The sequence below is a fragment of the Pseudophryne corroboree genome, chromosome 10 (assembly GCF_028390025.1).
Source record: "Pseudophryne corroboree isolate aPseCor3 chromosome 10, aPseCor3.hap2, whole genome shotgun sequence".
NCBI lineage: Eukaryota > Metazoa > Chordata > Amphibia > Anura > Myobatrachidae > Pseudophryne > Pseudophryne corroboree.
In genome coordinates, this window is record NC_086453.1 from 117,260,989 (window position 1) to 117,283,308 (window position 22,320).

Here is a 22,320-nt window from a genome sequence, read left to right on the forward strand (position 1 = left end):
TTGTAAAATATGCACTTTAAAAATATATTTTAAGATTATTGTATTATAGCGTTCCAATTTAACTCTTTGGCATAGAGTCATCAGGCTAAGGTAGTGAAATAGTTATATGTTTGCAAACAGTACATTTTTTTTTACATTATGACGTTTGTGCTGTGTTATAGTGATCATGTATATGGCCAGCGGTGCCAAGAAGAGGAAGGGGAGCAGGTACTAAGTACCTGGGCCCAGGATTGTCTAAGGTGCCCGGCAGGGACCCAGGCAAGCTGTGCAGGGGATATATGCATCTCCTGCAACGCACGCATGCTGCAGAGTGGCACACATAGTCTTTTTCATTTATCTTATTTTTGAGCTGGCATTGCCCCACCCCCCAGGATTTGTCCATACTGCTCCTATCACCTGTGCCAACCATTGTTCTCTACAGCCCTGCACATGGCTATCCGCCCGTTAGGCCTGAATGCTGAGTCGAGTTCTCTGTCTGTTACAGTAGTCAGACAATGTCCACATACATAACAAGATGGAATATCGTAGCCATTTCTACCATTCATCATGATGAACAACTGACGCTGCCATCTAAATGCAGTACTTTGCAGACACTTAACTCTAAAATGACCTTATAGGCCTACAAAACTGTAGTGTGTATGTCTCATTTTAGTCTCATCCAAGCTTTTCTGGCACATTGCTTCTAGAATAAGGGTTTTCTTTTTAAGATCCCTACAAAATGAAGATTTTTTGTTGTTGCTGTACGTTGCACAATAGAAAATCATCTTTAAAGCAGCAATGCTCATCTCCCAGGTGACACTGCCTGGCCGTGGTAAGAGTAGTCTTACCATTTGCCAGGCCAGTTAGTTGGCATGGGGCACATACAGGTAAGCTTACTTAAGAGCTCCCACATACAGTCCACACTGGAACCTGGACTCGCAGCTTTCACAGCTTGATGATTGGCTGCTTTATGCTTTGTATGTGGAAGCATCACAACATTACAAAGTGAAGGCTACCACTAAATCTGGTGCAAAACTACATGTGCCTTTACAATTGTCATTTTGCATAAGTTGGTCCATTGGGGGTCATTCCGACCTGTTCGCTCGCTGCGTTTAAATGCAGCAGAGTGAACGAGTCCCTGCTGCGCATGCGCAGGCGCTGTAGTGCGCCTGCGGGAAGGCCGTAGCAGGATAGCGATCGCCTCTGCCTGATTGACAGGCAGAAGCGATCGATGGGCGGGAGGGGGCGAAACGGCGGCGTTTGGCTGCCGTTTCTTAGGCGCGGTCCAAAAGGGGGCGGGCCGCAGCGGCTGCGTGATGTAATACGCAGCCGCTGCGGGCCAGGGAGCGAGGAGTAGCTCCCGGCCAGCACGCTAAAGCTGCGCTGGCCAGGAGTTACTAGTGAAGTGCAAAGGCATCGCCGATGTGCGATGCCTTTGCACTTCTGCAAGAGGGGCCGGACTGACATGCGGGGCGACTAGCCCCGTGCTGGGCGTCCCCCCGCATGTCAGGAAAGATGATCGTAGCTGTGCAAAATTCTGCACAGCTACGATCAACTCAGAATGAGGGCCATTGGCCCTCATTCCGACTTGTTCACTCGCTAGCTGCTTTTAGCAGCCGCGCAAATGCTAAGCCGCCGCCCTCTGGGAGTGTATCTTAGCTTAGCAGAAGTGCGAACGAAAGGATAGCAGAACTGCTACAAAAAAAGATTGTGCAGTTTCTGAGCAGCTCCAGACCTACTCTTAGCTTGCGATCACTTCAGACTGTTTAGTTCCTGTTTTGACGTCACGAACATGCCCTGCGTTCGTCCAGCCATACCTGCGTTTCTCCAGGCACGCCCGTGTTTGTATCTGACACGCCTGCATTTTTACACACACTCCCCGAAAACGGTCAGTTACCATCCAGAAACACCCACTTCCTGTCAATCACTCGGCGGCCAGCAGTGCGATTGAAAAGAGTCGCTAGACCTTGTGTGAAACTGCATCGGCTGTTGTGAAAGTACGCCGCGAGTGCGCACTGTGCCGCATACGCATGCGCAGAAGCTGCACTGCGAAAACAGCTAGCGATCAACTCGGAATGACCCCCATTGTACGCTGTTAATGATGATTTACTGATTATTGTTGGATTACAATGCTGGTGCTTCCACACAGCTATCCCTGCTACTGTCCACCATGAAAATAGATTTATTTATTCCCTCTTGGGAACTGAGCCAAAATGAAGAGTTTTGCCACTACTTATTGTACTAATAACATTTAGTATTTATAGTAGATATTTTCTTTGTAAATTCTCTTTGTACCTGTAGAATGTCCACCAATTGTTCCACCAATGCATGCTGGAGATCAAGAGTGAAAAAAGTCCCCTTTGGACCTTCGCTGTGCCTCTATTTGTTCAAGTGCATCTAGACTTCTGATCAGGATCTTGAGGTTTGCAGAGATCCAGGGGGTACCATGTCATTGTTTCAGGCCACAGGATTTAAAACAAGAATAATATTAAACACAAAACACTCCTGGATTTGCATTAAATATAATTGGCGGTTTAAATCACACCTCCAGATCCGCTGACAAGTGGAGACTTCAAAAAGATACATCTTAGTAATATACCCCAAGAAGTTTGCATAGGCTTGAAATAAATAGCTTACACATGAAGTTTAAAGCTGACCATACACCTACAGATTTATTGTCAGATCTGGCTGGTTGGAATGAAAATCTGCTAATGGATGAGAGCAAATGATAATTGACCATTTGCTCCCAAACACTGGAAAACAGACAAAAATGGTCAATCAGAAAAATTGGTTAAATCCACGTCTGTTTTTGTCAGTTTTACGGCATTTTGGAGCAAATGGCCATTACCAGGTTTTCATTCCAACCGTCCAGAATCTGACAAAAATCTTTAGATGTATGGGCAGCAGACCCTGGATGACCTCCTACGTTTATGATTAAACTAAGCTATAAATGAGACTAAACTGAGAAGTACAGTATTTTATGAGAAAGAGTGAGAGGTTTAATGAAAGAGGTGGTATTAAACGCATTAGTAATGCTACAGAATGTTGGACCCCCACTTTTGCAGTGCCCTTGTGTAAGTAGTGGTTGAAGTTTGATGTAACACCTTAAACGTTTGCACAGCCTGCCTCTGTAGGTCCGCATGCCTCTCTGCACAACGATGTGCACTTTTAGGGGGAAGGTTTATCATACCTTCTAAAAAAGGATAAGTAGATGTTCCTATAGCAGCCACTGGAATTCTAGCTCTCATTTATCTGGAATGTCTTCACTTATCTTTTTTTAGCATTTTCATGTGTGCTGTAGCCAGTAGCAGTGGAACAAATCGTAGGCATTCTGCCATATCCATCAAGTGTGCTTTGTATGCACTGTATATACTGTATGCATTAGGCATTCCTAACCTCAGTCCTCAAAGCACACTTACAGTCTAGGTTTTAGTGATATCCGAGCATCAGCACAGATGGTTAAATAAAAATAACTGAGGTATTAATTATGTCACCTGTGCTCAAGGATGGATAAAAAACTTGGACTATTAGTGTGCCTTGAGAACAGAGGTTGGGAATGCCTAGCATATGACCTCCAACGACAGGTAAATATATTCTGAATACATACTGTATTGAAATTTGTCAGAGCAAGTGGCTAATATTTATAGACCATAAATCCCACAAACATCTGCATATTAAAGACAAATCACTTCTTGCAAATCATTTCTTATTGGAAGTCTGTCTCCCACTTTATTTTTATTTTTTTACAGTGGTTTTAAGTTATACAGAAAATATATATTTTTATGGAAAATGCTCAAAACACAAACTCGTAGCAGCTTTATCCCTTGTATCAAACCACATGGAGAGAGGACAATAGTAGATCCTGTTGAAGACTATGATGTCTCTTATAGCATGTATGTACAGTAATGCTGCAGAATGTTGGACCCCCACTTTTGCAGTGCTCAGTGTGCAGTTCTCAAGTGAGATAAGGAGTTCATCCCCTGTTGTCAGGGCATATTATACTCCACTCAGTACAAAACAGCAAGTAATGGTCTATGCCTCCAGAATCTTGGTGACTTTCACTCTGAAGTTTAAGAAATGTAACATTCAAAGAGAAAAGTTTTCCGGTGAACTGAGCTGATTTCACAGTCATTAATGAAAGACCTAAGAGAGATCAATGAATGTTGATAATAAGTTATTTTGCGCTACAGCAGTGTAAGCCAACCACGGGCGTGTACACTGCCAGCAGCTGTAAGCATTGGCACACATGGACCAAGGAGCCCTTCCTCTAGAGGTGAGGATTCTGATAGACTTAAAGCTGCACCTAGGTAAAGGCAGTGGTGAAGGGGCTCCCCAACCAGAGCTCTAGGAAGAGCCATTTTCTTGGGGTTCCACCATTCTTATAGCACCAGACAAAAGCAGTGTGAGGTACCCTGTAGGATCAATCACTAGGCGCGATCAAGGGACTGTGTGATCGGTCCTTAAATTCACAATCCCTCTATGCTACCATTTAATGCATTTATTTGTTTGTAATACAGAAACGGCAGAGCCCCAGGAAAAACGTCTGCATGTAGTAGCCCCAAGGTCTCCGACTGAGGGCGGAGCCCGTGTGCTTCCAACTTTTACAAAGTGATAATGCAGCTTTAAACTATGCTTAGTGTAAGACAAATCTGGCAAAACAAAGCAAAGTGCAAATTAGCACTGTGTACATGTAAAAGCACAAACATCACGGGATGAGTAACTCTGACAGCCAAGTGTAGAATTCTTTAACGTTGATATCATGGAAAGTGTATAAGCCATTGAGACCTGGATGTTCGAAACAAGTATTTGTAAAGCCCATTGGCTTATAACATATATTGCAAGCAGCATCCTTGGTCATTTTTCCAAAATGGATATACAAAGTAACTGTGATTTGAAATTTGCAATGAATGGCATATTACTATAGTTCAATGCAAACACTCACCAGAATAAAAATAACCTTTAATAGCACAATAGAATATAACACCAAAAAAATAAAATAATAATAATTAATAATAATAATATTGTTTCTATACAATAACCCTCACCCTACCCAAAATAAAATACATTTAGTTCTGGATGCTATAAAGCTTATTTACAAAAAGGGGAAAATGAAACATCCAGTCCGAAATAGGATACAAATAGCATGTCCTTCTGTTGAAGCCCCTTCCTTTGCAATTGGTGCAACTCCTACAGTCTGAATACTAACAATCTGGATCAGGTGCATAAAATTACAATGACGTAAACAAACAACTGTCCTCATTTTGCAAAGGACTTTACTGCTGGGGACCGGCCACGTTTCATCGTTCTCTAGCTCACATGCTAGGAAATTAGGCAGTAACGATCTCCACTTGTTTTCTTATGAACTGCTTCCTTTCTTCATGCAGGATTCCCAAGGTTTTTTGGGCAAAGTTGGAAACACCAGGAACAAACAACATATTCCTCCAAATATCAAGATGGCCCCCGCCGCTACCGCACATGCTACTGACCATGAGTACTCATATTCTAGCTGTACGTTCTGATTGCTTGCCATAAGCCATCTGACAGCCTGACGGAAGATCATCATGGTGATCAGGAAAAATATACCTGAGGAAAAGAAAAAATGTCATGACAAGAAGAATGAGATGAATATTCATTTTCTTCACATATCTACCACAGTTTGCAGAGCAGAAATTGTGAATTGAGATTTGCATAATCCCAGCCCTTCAAATATGGTAGTATATTCGCAATAAGAAAAACAAGCCCCTCCCACCAACATAATTAACAATTTAAAACAGTTTTTCAATATTCACACAACACAGGGACCAAGAGAAAACATTTTAAAAATGTATTTTTTTTTCTAATCAAGGATTCCTGGGGTGGGGTAACATTGGGCGTGAATAGCTTAGCAATCAGGAATGATTGTCAGCCATGGTCTAAAGTTCATAGTTGACACACTGTAAGCTTCTATGGTTTGTGACAGGTCAAAACAAACCAAAAATAACAACTTTATCCTAGAGTTCTCCCTATGCAAAGGGGTCTATTCATGTAGTAGTGAAAAGTCCTGTTTCACAAAGCACTTTGATAAACAGGGTTTTTCACTGCTTAATCATATTCAGGAAGGGATATATTGCGGAGAAGTCAAAGATATCTCCAGTGGTGCCCCCGAGTAGTGTTAGAATTGCTTCCCCACATGACAGACAGCCCACCGCACTCAGTCCACTGCTTTGTCCCCATTCATTCTGTTATTCCATCTCTGCAGTACAGCAACTCTGCCATCCGGTGATGCTCCAATGGCTACACGGAATGTTATACCTCCTGTGCTGCCCATGTCGGGCCACTTCTACAAAATTTTACAGGACCACTTTTAGTTCCCAATCCGCCCCGGTTTCAGACACAACTGCAGCAAAGACACAAGGATGGTTGCAATTGCAGACAATCAGGCCTTATGGAGAGGAATCCCACCCACCTACGCAGACCCCACCCCCTCATAAGACCACACCCCCATTAGGGCTGCTTCCATAAATTTCCTGGGATGGTTTTCCGCCCCTGTCCATACACTAGTATGGGGAGAGCGATTCATGGAAGAAGAACCTCGCTGGGGGAGAGAGGAGCAGTGAGCTCAGAGCTCCATCTATGTCACTCCACTCCTTGAGTCTAGCGTCAGCCCTGTGACCTGGGCAGAACTTACTGGACCTGCAGTATTTCAGTCTCAGCGCAGCTTGCCGGGTTCACAGTAATGGCTGCCTATCGGAGGTTGCCGGTGGACATGTAAGTATTACTGAATGGCTACATGATTCTACATGTAAATATTACTGGGAGCCAGTTCATGTTCTACATGAATAGAGGTTAAAATTTGTCTTACTATCACTTTCCTTATATTACCTGGTTCATAATGCATTTTTTTTAGATAAGCCACTGTGATAAATTACTCATACTTGCCTACCTGACCCTCTCCATTATATAGGGGCGTGGCTTCATGGGGAAGGGGCGTGGCCACAAAATAATAGCAATTCATACTACGGTGCACAGTAGTCTCCATTATTCAAATTATGCTGCACAGTAGCGCCACTACACCAGGTAGAGCCCCTTTTATACATTACAGCAGACAGCGTCCCCCTTTTTACACATTACAGCAGACAGTCCCCCTTTTTACACATTGTGGCAGCCAGTCCCCCTTTTTACACATTGTGGCAGCCAGTCCACCTGTTTTACACATTGCGGCAGCCAGGCCCCCTTTTTACACATTGCAGCAGCCAGGCCCCCTTTTTACACATTGCAGCAGCCAGGACCCCTTTTCACACATTGCGGCAGCCAGGCCCCCTTTTTACACATTGCGGCAGCCAGGCCCCCTTTTTACACATTGCGGCAGCCAGTCCCCCTTTTTACACAATGCACCAGCCAGTCCCCCTTTTTACACATTGCGGCAGCCAGGCCCCCTTTTTACACATTGCAGCAGCCAGGACCCCTTTTACACATTATGGCAGACGGTGTCCCCGAGAGAGAGAGAGAGAGAGAGAGAGAGAGAGAGAGAAAGAGAGAAAGAGAGAAAGAGAGAAAGAGAGAGAGAGAAGAGAGAGAGAGAGAGAGAGAGAGAGAGAGAGAGAGAAAGAGAGAAAGAGAGAGAGAGAGAGAGAGAGAAAGAGAGAGAGAGAGAGAGAGAGAGAGAGAGATACTTACCTTCTCCCCGCTGACAGGCTCCTCGTGCTGGCATCTCCCTCTGTGCAGGCATCGGACAAGGAGGAGGAGGGAGGGGGACTGGAGCCGCAGCAGCGCTATGTCATTGGTAGTAAGCGCCGCTGCAGCATCCCCCTCTCCGCCCGTATAGGCTGCCCAGCGCTGCTGTGGATGCTGGGATGGAGGAACTGCATCCCAGCATCCACAGCAGCGCCGGGCAGCCTATACGGAAGGAGAGGGGGATGCTGCAGCGGCGCTTACTACCAATGAAATAGCGCTGCTGGGGCTCCAGTCCCCCTCCCTCCTCCTCCTTCTCACCTGCCCGGCGCTGCTCTCTCCTTTACAGCGTGGCTGCGGCGCACGGCGCAGACTTCAGAGGCGGCATGTAATGAGTCAATTTGACTCATTACATGCCGCTGGCCGTGCACCCTCAGGGCAACTGCGCTGTGTGCCAAGCCCACTTGGCACACACGTAGTTACGGCCCTGATTGCCATCACCTGTGGTGAGCTAGTTAATTGATAAGAAAGGTGTTTCCCCACAGGTGATGGCAATCATACATTACCAGGAAAGTCCAGGAACAGAGCATTTTCTCCCTCATGGAGAGGGTCAGGTAGGCAAGTATGAAATTACTGTACATTTTTTTATTATACAGGTTGAGTCTCCCATATCCAGAAATCCGAAATACACAATGTTTCGAAATACAGAATTTATTTTACACACAACTGAGATAATGAGATATTTGCTTTCTGTTGGTTCAATGCACACAAACTTTGCTTAATGCACATAATTATTACAAATATTGTATAAAATGACCTTCAGGCTGTGTGCATGAGGTATATACGAAACCTAAATGCATTCTGTGTTTAGACTTGGGGCCCATCCCCAAGATCTTGTTATGGTATGCAAATACAGGTTGAGTATCCCTTATCCAAAATGCTTGGGACCAGAGGTATTTTGGATATTGGATTTTTCCGTATTTTGGAATAATTGCATACCATAATGAGATATAATGGTGATGGGACCTAAATCTAAGCACTGAATGCATTTATGTTACATATACACCTTATACACACAGCCTGAAGGTCATTTTAGCCAATATTTTTTATAACTTTGTACATTAAACAAAGTGTGTGTACATTCACACAATTCATTTGTTTCATATACACCTTATACACACAGCCTGAAGGTCATTTAATACAATATTTTTTATAACTTTGTGTATTAAACAAAGTTTGTATAACATTGAGCCATCAAAAAACAAAGGTTTCACTATCTCACTCTCACTCAAAAAAGTCCTTATTTCGGAATATTCCGTATTTCGGAATATTTGGATATGGGATACTGAACCTGTATTCCAAAGTACAGAAAATACGATATCCAGAATATATCTGGTTCCAAGCATTCTGGATATGGGAGACTCAACCTGTAGTTGGTGAATACTGATGCCGTTTTTCAGTGGTATTTCTAAAATGATGACTAAATCAGCACATAAGTATTCAATATTAGTAACATAGGCCCTAATTCATCTTTGTAAGCAAAACATATTTAAGTAATATTAAAGTACTATTTTTTCTGTATTTTTTTCTAAGGGTGGATGGCCACACCTACCAAGATTAGGCCGCACCCCCTGAAAAGTAACTGGGACCATCCAGGCTCTGTATTGCCATGGTGTTGTATCTTCTCAAAAATATGGTTGAAAAATGGCATCAATATTCACTAGCTCTAATAACATATGGTGCCTTAGGAGCGTGCACCATATATTTTGTAATCATAAACATATTTTCAAAACACAAAATAACTTTAATCCAATTATTTTTAAATATTACTATCATATAATGAATTAATTATGTTTTTCCTCTGTCTTTTTGTATCCCAATTCCAAAGCACCGGTTTGGAAATTAGATTTTTTTTTTGTGTGTTACATAATATTTTTTTGGGTGGTCTTCATGTTGCCGGCTGTCGGGATCCCGGCGCACAGTATACCGGAATCCCGACAGCCGGCGTACCGACACTTTTTCTTCCTCGTGGGGATCCACGACCCCCCTGGAGGGAGAATAAATAGCATGTTGCACTACCGTACCCGCAGCGTGGCGAGCCCGCAAGGGGCTCACTTGCGCTCGCCACACTGTCGGTATGCTGGCGGTTGGCCTTCCGGCGCCTGTATGCTGGTCGCTGGCAGCCCGGCCGCCGGCATACCATACTACACCCTGTTTTTTTGCCTCCTTAGAAGACTGGATAAAACTGTAATCTATCAAGACCAACAACTATACAGTCTGCAACATGTAATCAGTGCCGCAACTGTATGATTTTCTGCCCTGTGCTAGCCATATCCTCAAACACGTGACATCGCAATATTACATAGAGGGGGCGGGGTCACTGATACCAGGAAGAGCAGCACTGCAGGAGCATCCTAAAGAGTCTACAAGAGGCTCTACAGCCTACAGGTGCTGGTGAATACTCAAAGTGTCCTTTGGATGCTCTGGGGGAACTCTACAGCAGCTTTACTGGCTGCAGTGACATCTGGTGAGATAAATTGCTGGGAAGGCAATCGCTAGTATCTGAGCCAGATTTACACACAATATATGAGCCAGAGGGTTCATCTGGGCATTATACACAAGTGCAGAAGTATATATAGTTGGAAATTTGGTGAGTTTTGATCAGAGATGTGCGAACAAGGTAGGCAGGGGAGACAGAGCCTCACCTGTCACAGGGGGTATTCAGACCCGACCAATAGCGGCCCATGGCGCAGTTTGCTGGTGGCGGCAAACTGTGCATGCGCAGCGGGAGCACAGTGGCTGTGTGGCCATACACATTGCGGTCATATCCCCGATGGATGCGACTGCAATGTGGTTGACAGGCGGGGCTGATGCGGGGGCAGAGGTTCAGTGTTGTGGGGGGGCACTGTGAAAATGGGATGGGCCAGGATCATTTTTTTGGGGGGGGGGCTTGCATGATGTCACACGCAGCTGCACTGCCAGGGATCAACCTTAGATCCGAAGCGCTTGCAATTAGATTGTGGACACATCGGGAGGCAGCATTACACATGCTGGGTGGCTTTACCCTGTGCTGGACGGCCCTCAGCATGTGCAGAGATAAATGCAGATCTGGCTGCATATAATCACCATAGTCCAGTATCCTCCAGAGTTTTGACTATTAGAATTATTATAATAATACAAAGAAGATATTTATAATATTTTCTTTGTATTTTTCTTTCCATTTTTATAGTTAAAACTCTGGAGTGTACTGGAGTATGACAGGGGCGGCACTTCCTCACCTGCCTCTCCTGCCTCACTCTGGGGTATACTGGAGTATTACAGGAGCAGCTCTGCCACACCTTCCTCACCTGCCTCACTCTGGAGTGTACTTGAGTATGACAGGAGCGGCTCTGCCACACCTTCCTCACCTGCCTCACTCTGGAGTATACTGGAGCATGACAGGAGCGGCTCTGCCACACCTTCCTCACCTGCCTCACTCTGAGGTATACAGGAGTATGACAGTAGCGGATCTGCCACACCTTCCACACCTGCCTCACTCTGGGGTATACTGGAGTATGACAGGAGTGGCTCTGCCACACCTTCCTCACTCTGGAGTTTACTGGAGTATGACAGTAGTGGCTCTGCCTCACCTGTCTCACCTGCCTCACTATGAAGTATACTGGAGTATGACAGGAGCGGCTCTGCCACACCTTCCTCACCTGCCTCACTCTGGAGTGTACTGGAGTATGACAGGAACAACTCTGCCACACCTTCCTCACTCTGGGGTATACTGGAGTATGACAGTAGCGGATCTGCCACACCTTCCTCACCTGCCTCACTCTGGGGTATACTGGAGTATGACAGGAGTGGCTCTGACACACCTTCCTCACTCTGGAGTTTACTGGAGTATGACAGTAGTGGCTCTGCCTCACCTGTCTCACCTTCCTCACTATGAAGTATACTGGAGTATGACAGGAGCGGCTCTGCCACACCTTCCTCACCTGCCTCACTCTGGAGTGTACTGGAGTATAACAGGAGTAGCTCTGCCTCACCTTCCTCACTCTGGAGTGTACTGGAGTATGACAGGAGCGGCTCTGCCACACCTTCCTCACCTGCCTCACTCTGGAGTGTACTGGAGTATGACAGGAGCGGCACTGCCTCACCTTCCTCACTCTGGAGTGTACTGGAGTATAACAGGAGTGGCTCTGCCACACCTTCCTCACCTGCCTCACTCTGGAGTGTACTGGAGTATGACAGGAGCTGCTCCGCCACACCTTCCTCACCTGCCTCACTCTGGAGTGTACTGGAGTATGACAGGAGTGGGCCTGCCTCACCTTGCTCACCTGCCTCACTATGAAGTATTCTGGAGTATGACAGGAGCGGCTCTGCCTCAGCTGCCCCACCTGAGTGCACATCATTGACTGGCTATAAGGTACTGTTCCAGGGCATAATAAAAAATGTTCATATACAGATGGGCCCATGTATATCTTGGCCTTTAATAAGATTAACTGAGACTGGGCAGTCGGATTTAATCCCCTGTTGTAATGACTTAATCCCCTGCTGTATTGTTCTCTGTATTCAGGGGCGGATTGGGCACAAAAAGTGGCCCTGGAAAAGTTTGTACTAGTGGCCCCACATGGGCAGCACCAGAGGTGTAAGGTCTAGCCATGGGCCATGGCAGCAGCTCCCTCCCCCCAAGACTTTCCAGATAGTGGGCATGTCCAGCATCAAGGGGGAAGTTAAAAGGAAATAAAATTAAATATTATGAGCACATTATATGATACACCTTCAGAATTTAGGAAACTATATCATTCTTTAGAAAGATATTTTCTTGCTTATTACACCAACCGTATCCCAATCACTATTCACTCAATCTTATATGTCAGCCAAGCAGGCAGACAGAGCATACACTAGATAATCTGCAATCACAGGCTAAGTGGCAAAGTAATTTTCATATATGCAAATTATTTGGCATCTTATTAATTATGTCTATAAATAGGACCACATGTCCTCAAACAAAACAGGCCCCGCGGGTGCGCCGGCCCACCGGGAATCTTCCCAGTAGACCCTATGGCCAATCCGCCTCTGTCTGTATTGTATTGCAGCTGAGAACAATAGATGAAGGGTTTATGTAAATAAACCATGTTGTGCCTAGGCACAGCAAACTAGCCAAGATAACCGTGGATCTATCTGTAATAAGGGTATATACACCATGGTGGAGCTTTATAGCTATTTAAAGACTACTTACTGATAAACAATGGGCTTATTTCAAACTGGGTTTCAGGCCATGTACTTGTTCCTATTGGGAGTAAATAATACTACTACATAAGAAAGTTTGCTTATATCCATTTTTATTTGTTTTATTAATTATATATATATATATATATATATATATATATATATATATATATAGACTATTTTCAGCAGATGACCTGTGAAAAGAGTGGAGAAGTGAGCCGGTGGAGAAGCTGCCAATGGCAATCAGTCATCTTATGTTATGTATAATTTTACAGAATTAACTTTTTAAATGTTACTTCAAAGCTGATTGGTTGCTATGAGCAACTTCTCCACTGGCTCACTTCTCCACTCTTTTTCACTGCTTCATGAATAAAGCCTTAATATAAATGTATACAATATTGTTTCCTTACCAGAGAGAATGAAAAAGAATGATGCAGGCTTCAGGAGAAACTCAACACCTTTGCTCAGAACCATAGTAATACAGATTGATCCCATTACCATTAGAGTGATACTCAGCAGAGACAGAACAGCTGCAGTAATATTTAGATCTGTGGAAGGAAAATATAAATGAATACCACAAGAAAATGAATAACTTTTTATATCGTTTACTAAGACTGCCTACAAGAAAGGCCTTGCGGCACCCCTGACTGGAGTCCTGTATTGGAGCAGCAGTTCTTAGATTAGTTCCAGCGCTCTGCACAAGAATCATGAACCCAAAATCTTCTAATATCTTTCATAACATCCACATTTCACTGTGACATGTTTGCCTGGTTTATAGGGAGATTGATTATATAAATTCTAAGCTCCTGCCAGTGGCAAACGCAGGATTTTCATGGGGGGGGTTTTCCAGAACTGGGTGGAGCCAAGCACGGGGGCGGGGACTGAGGTGACCCAGTACATGCTGGGTCCGTAAAACTAGTGTGTCTGTGTTCATATCTATATATGTACACATATATACCGTATATACACATATATATATATATATATATATATATATATATAAATATATATATATATATATATATATAATATACACATAGCATATTAAACATGCATATATATATCCATTTCAAGCTTCTCACACTCGCTTACAAAGCCCTCACCCACTCCTCTCCCATCTACATCTCTGACCTTATCTCCCTTTACACTCCCACCCGTCCTCTTCGCTCTGCTAATGCACGCCGATTCTCCAGCCTACTGATTACTTCCTCTCACTCCTACCTCCAAGATTTTTCACGTGCTGCTCCAATTCTCTGGAATTCCCTACCTCTCCCCCTCAGACTCTCCAACTCTCTACAAAACTTCAAACAGGCTCTCAAGACCCACTTCTTCACCAAAACCAGCCAAATCTCATCCTAACCCTCTGTTCTACGCTCTCTATGTACCCCATCTGTCTCACCCCTGTCTGTCTACCCCTCCCCTTTAGAATGTAAGCTCTCACGAGCAGGGCCCTCTTCCCTCATGTGCTTATCCTTTGTCTTACTTTAATAATCTTCAACTGCATCAACTCCAGCAGTATTCTGTCACCTGATACTTATTCCAGTGTCATCTGCTGATGTAACTATGTTTATTTACCCTGTACTTGTCCTATACTGTCATCAACTGTAAGTTGCTGTTTTCCTGTTTGATTATTTATGTACTCTGTAATTGGGCGCTGCGGTACCCTTGTGGCGCCATATAAATAAAGGATTTTATATATATATATATATATATATATATATATATATATACACATACAGTACAAGTATATATATATATCATGTGTGTGTGTTTATATGTATGTATATACATGTGTATATATGTATGCACAAATTGCACATGGATATATATGTACTATAATTAAAATAAAGTAAACTTTTATGAAGCACTTACAAGTGCCACCAGGAAGAGAGCAGGCTGCAGAGGACGCTAGACAGCCATTAACAATACTCATGCAGCATTAAAATAAAAAATAAAAATTTTTTTTTTTTTTTTTTTTTTGGTGGAGGGGGGTTTCTGGGTACTCGGAAACACCCCCCTGGGTGCGCCACTGCCTGCATAACCAAGGGCCAACTACCTGGAAGAATAGTTGGTCTTTTACACCCAAACCCAAGGACTCGATCAGATTAACCCATACTGTGCTTAGTTTTGGGCACTTGCACATTCTGTCACAGTCCTCTCATTCTATGAAACTCATTCTCCAACACAATTCAAGAGGTCCTCTCTGGAATCATAAAAAAAAAAAAGACTGATCATGTGATCATGTTCTCTACAACACGGAATGGGTAGCAGTTGATTTACCAACGGACACAAAACCGACAGTCATAATCCCGACACCCATTGACCAACAGTCAAAATACCGACACGGTCACAATACCGACATTCATTATACCGACACGTTAAAAACATAGTCAGAATACCGCCATTTGAAATACAGACATGTCAAAATGCTGATACTAATGAGTACTAGCGAGTACATATATATATATATTTATAAAATGGTGAGTTATAATCACAGAAATCCTATCATTGGACACACTAGATAACATGACCGTGCTTTATTTATTTATTATTTCCCAATGAACGCACACTTCAAAGTATGCCCGCATGCCTGAACTACTTTTGACTGTCCCAACCCCTCATCACAAAGCCACAGCAGTATCACTCCACAACTGTAAACAATAACATCACTCACAGAGACACTACTTACAAAAAGTCAGCACATCAGTGCCTCACTGACAGCAGCACATTAAAAACAGCACATCTTCACAGACAGCAGCACATCCCTGCCTCACTGACAGCAGCACATCCCTGCCTCACTGACAGCAGCACATTAAAAACAGCACATCTTCACAGACAGCAGCACATCCCTGCCTCACTGACAGCAGCACATCCCTGCCTCACTGACAGCAGCACATCCCTGCCTCACTGACAGCAGCACATCACTGCCTCACTCACAGCAGCACATCACCTCCTCACTGACAGCAGCACATCCCTGTCTCAATGATAGCAGCACATCGCAGCCTCATTGAGAGCAGCACATCGCAGCCTCACTGACATCAGCACATTGCAGTCTCACTGACAGCAGCACATCGCAGCCTCGCTGACAGCAGCACATTGCCACCTCACTAACAGCAGCACATCGCAGCCTCACTTAACAGCAGTACATCACTGAATCACTGACATCAGCACATCTTAGGCTCACTGACAGCAGCACATTGCAGCCTCACTGGCAGCAGCACACCCCTGCCTCACTCACAGCAGCACATCGCAGCCTCACTGCCAGCAGCACATCCCTGCCTCACTGACAGCAGCACATCGCAGCCTCACTGACAGCAGCACATCGCAGCCTCACTGACAGCAGCACATCACAGCCTCACTGACAGCAGCACATCCCTGCCTCACTGACAGCAGCACATCCCTGCCACACTGACAGCAGCACATCCCTGAATCACTGACAGCAGCACATCCCTGCCTCACTGACAGCAGCACATCCCTGCCTCACTGACAGCAGTACATCCCTGCCACACTGACAGCAGCACATCCCTGCCTCACTGACAGCAGCACATCCCTGCCTCACTGACAGCAGCACATCCCTGCCTTACTAACAGCAGCACATCCCTGCCCCACTTAACAGCAGTACATCACTGCCTCACTCACAGCAGCACATCGCAGCCTCACTGACAACAGCACATCAATGCCTCACTGATATCAGCACTTCCCTGCCTCACTGACAGAAGCACATCGCAGCCTCACTGACAGCAGCACATCCCTGCCTCACTAACAGCAGCACATCCCTGCCACACTGGCAGCAGCATATCCCTGCCTCACGATTAGCACAGTATATCTATTTTTACACACACACACACACACACACACACACACACACACACACACACACACACACACACACACACACACACTTTCATTTAGCTTTTAATCCCATGTACATAAGAAATCTGTAGGAATAAAGCTTATTTTAATACACATCTGATAAATGTAGATGCAGAATGTTACTTACCCTTGTGTGTGACGCGTTGGAATATGTAAGCATTTTCACCAGTAGTGAAAAACTTGAAATATGAACAATTAGAATCTGTAAGAGAAAAGATGAAAAACTAAGTAACTGATGTAGGTAACAGCTATATACAGTTTGTGAATAATTTAGTGTCTGTGGATTTATCTGCTCACAGTTTTATATAACATGCAGCATCCAGAATGCTACTACCCCATCATATGCATACTGTAGGTCACAATATTTCTCTTAAGTTAAAGCAGACATCTCTCACAAATACAATTAAACATTGGAGACATCTGAACAGACCACACACAGTATATGTTACATTCACAGCATGGTACAGTAGTAACATTTGTCCTATACATTTCCATTCTCAGATGTTGGCTCGAAGTCAGTCACCTCCTATACAGTTAGGCTGGAGATTGCTAACAGTGATACACTTCTACACCAGGTACACGGTATACCCTTCCACCAGGTACATGGTACACCCCTCCACCAGGTACATGGTATACCCCTCCACTAGGTACATGGTATACCCCTCCACCAGGTACATGGTATACCCCTCTACCAGACACATGGTACACCCCTCCCCCAGGTACATGGAACACCCCTTCACCAGGCACATGGTACACCCTTCCACCAGGTACATGGTACACCCCTCCACCAGGTACATGGTACACCCCTCCACCAGGCACATGGTATACCCCTCCACCAGGTACATTGTACACCCCTCCACCAAGTACATGGTACACACCTAGATCAGGCACATGATACATCCTTCCACATGGTACATGGTACACCCCCCCCCCCCCCACCAGGCACATGGTACACCCTTTTACCAGATACAATATGATCTACTGGAATTCCCACTTCATTTATGATTGCAATCACCTGTGATGAACTATAAGTAATTTGATTTTCAACAAAGGTGACTGCAATTGTAAATTAACTGAGAAGTCCAAGAGCAGAGAAATTTGTACCTGGAGGAAAGAGTCATATTGGAGGGGTGAGGTATATTTTGGCAACATTCATCATGCCTCCTTGCACATGGGCAGATGGATGTTGTGACAGCGCAGTTGCGCAGCTGAGGGTCACAGCAGGAAGTAAAGTGCTCACATGTGCTAGACGCATAAAAGAATACCGTAATTACGTTCCCTAACATGTAATTCTGTTTTATTAACTTGCCGATACACAACGTGTCCACAACACACAATGTAACCATTCTCATTTCTTCTGGGTTCAGAAAGGAAGATGGACTTAAATTAGTATTCAATACATCCATAAATATGCAGGAAATTTATGCAGCAATTATTGTTTCCATCATTATAAATAAATGTTTTCTCAAATAGCAATTAACGCCTTAAACTGATATTTAAACTGCATGTTAATTGCGTTGTTTTTTTTTTTGCTGTTATAATAAAGGCTACCCGATACCTAAAAAAACTTGATCTCCACAAGAAAGCAGAACACTGAACGAATGTACAATAAATTAATAGAACTGCCGCACCGTATGGAACAAAAAATTCCCCTTTTCATCCATTTCAATTGAGGAAGGTGCCATGGATCTGTTTATTGGCAGCTTATATGCAAGGAGCCGTCTCCATCTCTCACTTCAATCCAGCAGCCTATTGCTTAGCAATTATGACACTGCTTCTTGTTCTCAGCATACAATGACCACGAGTTCTACTGTATGACGTTAAAGAGCAATGAGCTTACTCATACCCAATACTTGGTTGTTGGCAGGAGGGGTAGATTAAAAAATGTGAAAGATGGGACTACAGCTCCAGGCCTTCATATATCAGCAAGGCGATGAGACTACAGCTCCAGGCCTTCATATAAAAGCAAGATGATGGGACTACAGCTCCAGGCCTTCATATATCAGCAAGGCGATGAGACTACAGCTCCAGGCCTTCATATAAAAGCAAGATGATGGGACTACAGCTCCAGGCCTTCATATAACAGCAAGGCGATGAGACTACAGCTCTATGCCTTCATATAACAGCAAGATGATGATGGGACTACAGCTCCAGGCCTCCACATGACAATATGATGTTGGGACTACAGCTCCAGGCCTCCACATGACAATATGATGTTGGGACTACAGCTCCAGGCCTCCACATGACAGCAAGATGATGGAACCAGAGCTCCAGGCCTCCACATGACAGTATGATGATAACCAGCCTCATGTAGGCTGGAATAAATCAACTGTAGACAGCAATGACGCGCGGTGGGGTGAGGCAGGTGAGGCAGAGCCTTTCCTGCTATACTAACGTTTGTGCCAGATATTTGACTGTATAAAGTATATGAAAAATACAAAGAATATGTTAAAAATATATTTTTTTGCATTATTCTACTATTTTTATAGTCAAATCTCTGGAGCAAAAAGTCTATGGCAGGTGAGGCAGTGCCTCATCTGCTTATCTTTTCCGCCCATCTCTGATCAAAACCCACCAAATTTCCAGAAGTTTATACTACTGCACCTGTGTATAATGCCCACATGAACCATTTGACTCATATGTTGTGTTTAAATCTGGATCTGGTACTAACCAGAAATTTACCTCACTGCACGTCCCTGGTAGACAGGAACCAATGCAAAAGTAGACAGCGTAGACAAATTCTTAGAACAAGCCACAAGGTAATAGGCAGGGCCAATGCAACATGGTAGTCACTGCAACTGCAGGAGGATCCCGTCACAGTAGGTTGAACTAACACCAGTAGGTGATACAAACAAGTAGACAGAAACAGACCAGGGGGTTGGAAACATACTGTACAGTATTTAAGTGACTGGAACAGCTTAATACAGCAGCAGGGACTTCACAGTATTAGTACCGAAGAGGTAATCAAAACATTTCTGATTATTGAATAAAGCTCGGTCACCATAAAATAGATCATTCTTACTGGAGTCTCATCTACTGTTGAACACCCACTGGTGTAAAAGAGAATCAGTAAAAGAGAATAAATCACAATGCCTCTGACTACCGTTACAGTGACAGATATTCATTACTAGGAGCATTCAGTGACCATCATATAATACCGATATCAGCCTGCTAACCTTTGTACAATACAGAAAGCGTCACAGTGATCACCATATATTATACAGTAGGGTACATCACAATAGCACAGAACAATGGGTTGTCAAAGTGGGAACTGCATGAAAGATGTTTTTAAGAAAAGGAAGAAATATATGTTATCTCTTGTGGCATTTTACTATTAGTAATAATCACTACCACACTTGCATATTATTCCATGTAGTACAACATGAGCAAAAAATAAGACCTGGAAAGGGTAATGGAAAGCAAGCCTAATATACATTTGGCCACAAGGAGGGACTAGTTGTTGTTGATCAATTGATCTGCAGATATGAGCATGTTAGTACCCAGCATTACTCTGCAAATCTTACCATAGGCAAACGCAGGGGGGGGGGTTGTTTCCGGTTGCACAGACCCCCCCCCCCCCTCCTCTTGGCAAGTGGTTCAAATTATGACAATGATAGCAATTGTATATAATATAATTACTAGAGCTGCCGCCACAACATGCAGTGTAAAGGACAGAGCAGTGCTGGCGCACATGCCCAGTGGTAGCAGATTCTTCTACCAAGTTTGCTGCATGTGTGGATCTGAGCCCTCAATGAGTGCTCTGGACCAGACAGTGGCTGTCAGTAAGAAGAGACAGGAGCCTTACCATAAGGTGGGAGAATATGTTCTTAGAACGTGAAGTCCTGGATCTATTATGTTTGTGCATTATTTATTATGGTATGTTTAACCTTTTCCTGACCACTTGTTTAAATTATTTAAATATGTTTGATACAGGCTGTACTAGAGACAATTTATAAATATTAAAACTGTATTCCATACGGTATAGAGTGTATACATACAATATACATTAATGTCCAAGATCATTAATAGGTTCTTCTACCGCTCACCCACACTCCCGCACTTGCTCCAATGTTCCGCAGAGTGGGAGAGCGTGGACTGCATTTGGAAATCCCCCTCTAGAAATCCTGCGTTTGCCACTGCTTACAGCTACTTGTATTTTTCTAAGCAAAACAAAACCTTGGTGAAAGTGGTGACAGACTTCTTTATTTATTATTTTTGCTACTATAAAAGAGGTTTATATTCAGAGGGTGTTTCAGAACAATGCCTAGTGCCAGGGCCATAACAAGGGGGAGATGCCAGACAAGGGCTCACCGCCCAGCAGAGAACATATTTTGTCATTCTGTCTGTCAGCACTTTAAAGGAGAACTAGAAGTAGTGACCTAAAAAATGCAAATACCAGTGTATTGTCACTTGCTAGGTGTTGTGCCACAAGTACAGCCTGCATATACTGAGGCATTGAGTCTAACAATGTCTGGATTGTGCAAGGATTTTTAAGAGTTATAATTATCCTGATTCTCAGTGTTCCTAGTGTTTGAAGCATGTGTCTGTATTTTTCTTTTTTCCGCATGGCACTACAAGTTTCAGCATGGTAGCAGCTTATTTTTATGTTTAAAATTAGGGTATGCAGTCTGTTCTCCACTCCATTTTTTGTGCAAGGATAATGCCTGATGCCTACAGAAAGTGCTATCTCCAGCTTCATTCAAGAGCGGAGATATTGTGACCAAGATTGGCATCTTAGTTTCATGCTCACCAAACCAGGTGTGGTATTGAAAGTCGACAATAACTAGGTCGACAATGTCTAGGTCGACCACTGTTGGTCGACAGTAACTAGGTCGACAGGGTGTCTAGGTCGACAGGGTCTTTAGGTCGACATGTTCTAGGTCGACAGGTCAAAAGGTCGACATGCGTTTTTAATGTTATTTTGGTGTCGTTTTCTTCGTAGAGTGACCAGGAACCCCAATTAGTGCACCGCGTCCCCTCGCATGGCTCGCTTCGCTCGCCATGCTTCGGGCATGGTGCCTTCGCTTTGCTCGGCACAGATTACCGTTCCAATCGTAGTCCATGTGGATCGTTAAGTATGAAAAGGTTCAAAAAAAGAAAAAACTTGTGAAAAACTCATGTCGACCTTTTGACCCGTCGACCTAGAACATAGTAACATAGTAACATAGTAACATAGTATCTGAGGTTGAAAAAAGACAATTGTCCATCGAGTTCAACCTATTTGTGGTCTCCTATGCATGATGATTTGACTAAAGTTTCTGACTGATGCTGCTGTCGACCTAGACAGCCTGTCGACCTAGTTACTGTCGACCAATAGTGGTCGACCTAGACATTGTCGACCTAGTTACGGTCGACTTTCAATCCGGATCCCCACCAAACCATTGGTTGTCCATGCATGCACTTTGAGAACATCAGTAAAAAGGTCCCTATGGGCCTGGTTATAGCTGGATCTGATATTTATGCTGTCATTTTGGGGGTGTCTTTGAGCCTTAATCTTTAATCCCATACGTACTGTAGCTGCAGTGTTTCCTTTCTCTCTTTCTGAAGCCATGCTGTGCAACCGTAGGGCTTTTCGGAAGTTCAATAATAGGCTGAACTGCG

The 22,320-nt window shown here is 43.9% G+C and overlaps 1 protein-coding gene across 1 annotated transcript in view; it reads right to left on the minus strand.

Annotated features, from left to right (window-relative positions):
• Nucleotides 1-3,678: 3,678 nt before the first annotated feature.
• Nucleotides 3,679-22,320, minus strand: part of CACNG6 (calcium voltage-gated channel auxiliary subunit gamma 6) — a 257,360-nt gene continuing 238,718 nt past the window's right edge. The window contains exons 2-4 of the mRNA XM_063942762.1: nt 16,847-16,921; nt 13,257-13,394; nt 3,679-5,562 (exon numbers count right to left, since the gene is read on the minus strand). Of these exons, the coding sequence (XP_063798832.1) occupies nt 5,336-5,562; nt 13,257-13,394; nt 16,847-16,921 (440 nt within the window). The 3' untranslated portion in view covers nt 3,679-5,335. The remainder of the gene's footprint in view (nt 5,563-13,256; nt 13,395-16,846; nt 16,922-22,320) is intronic.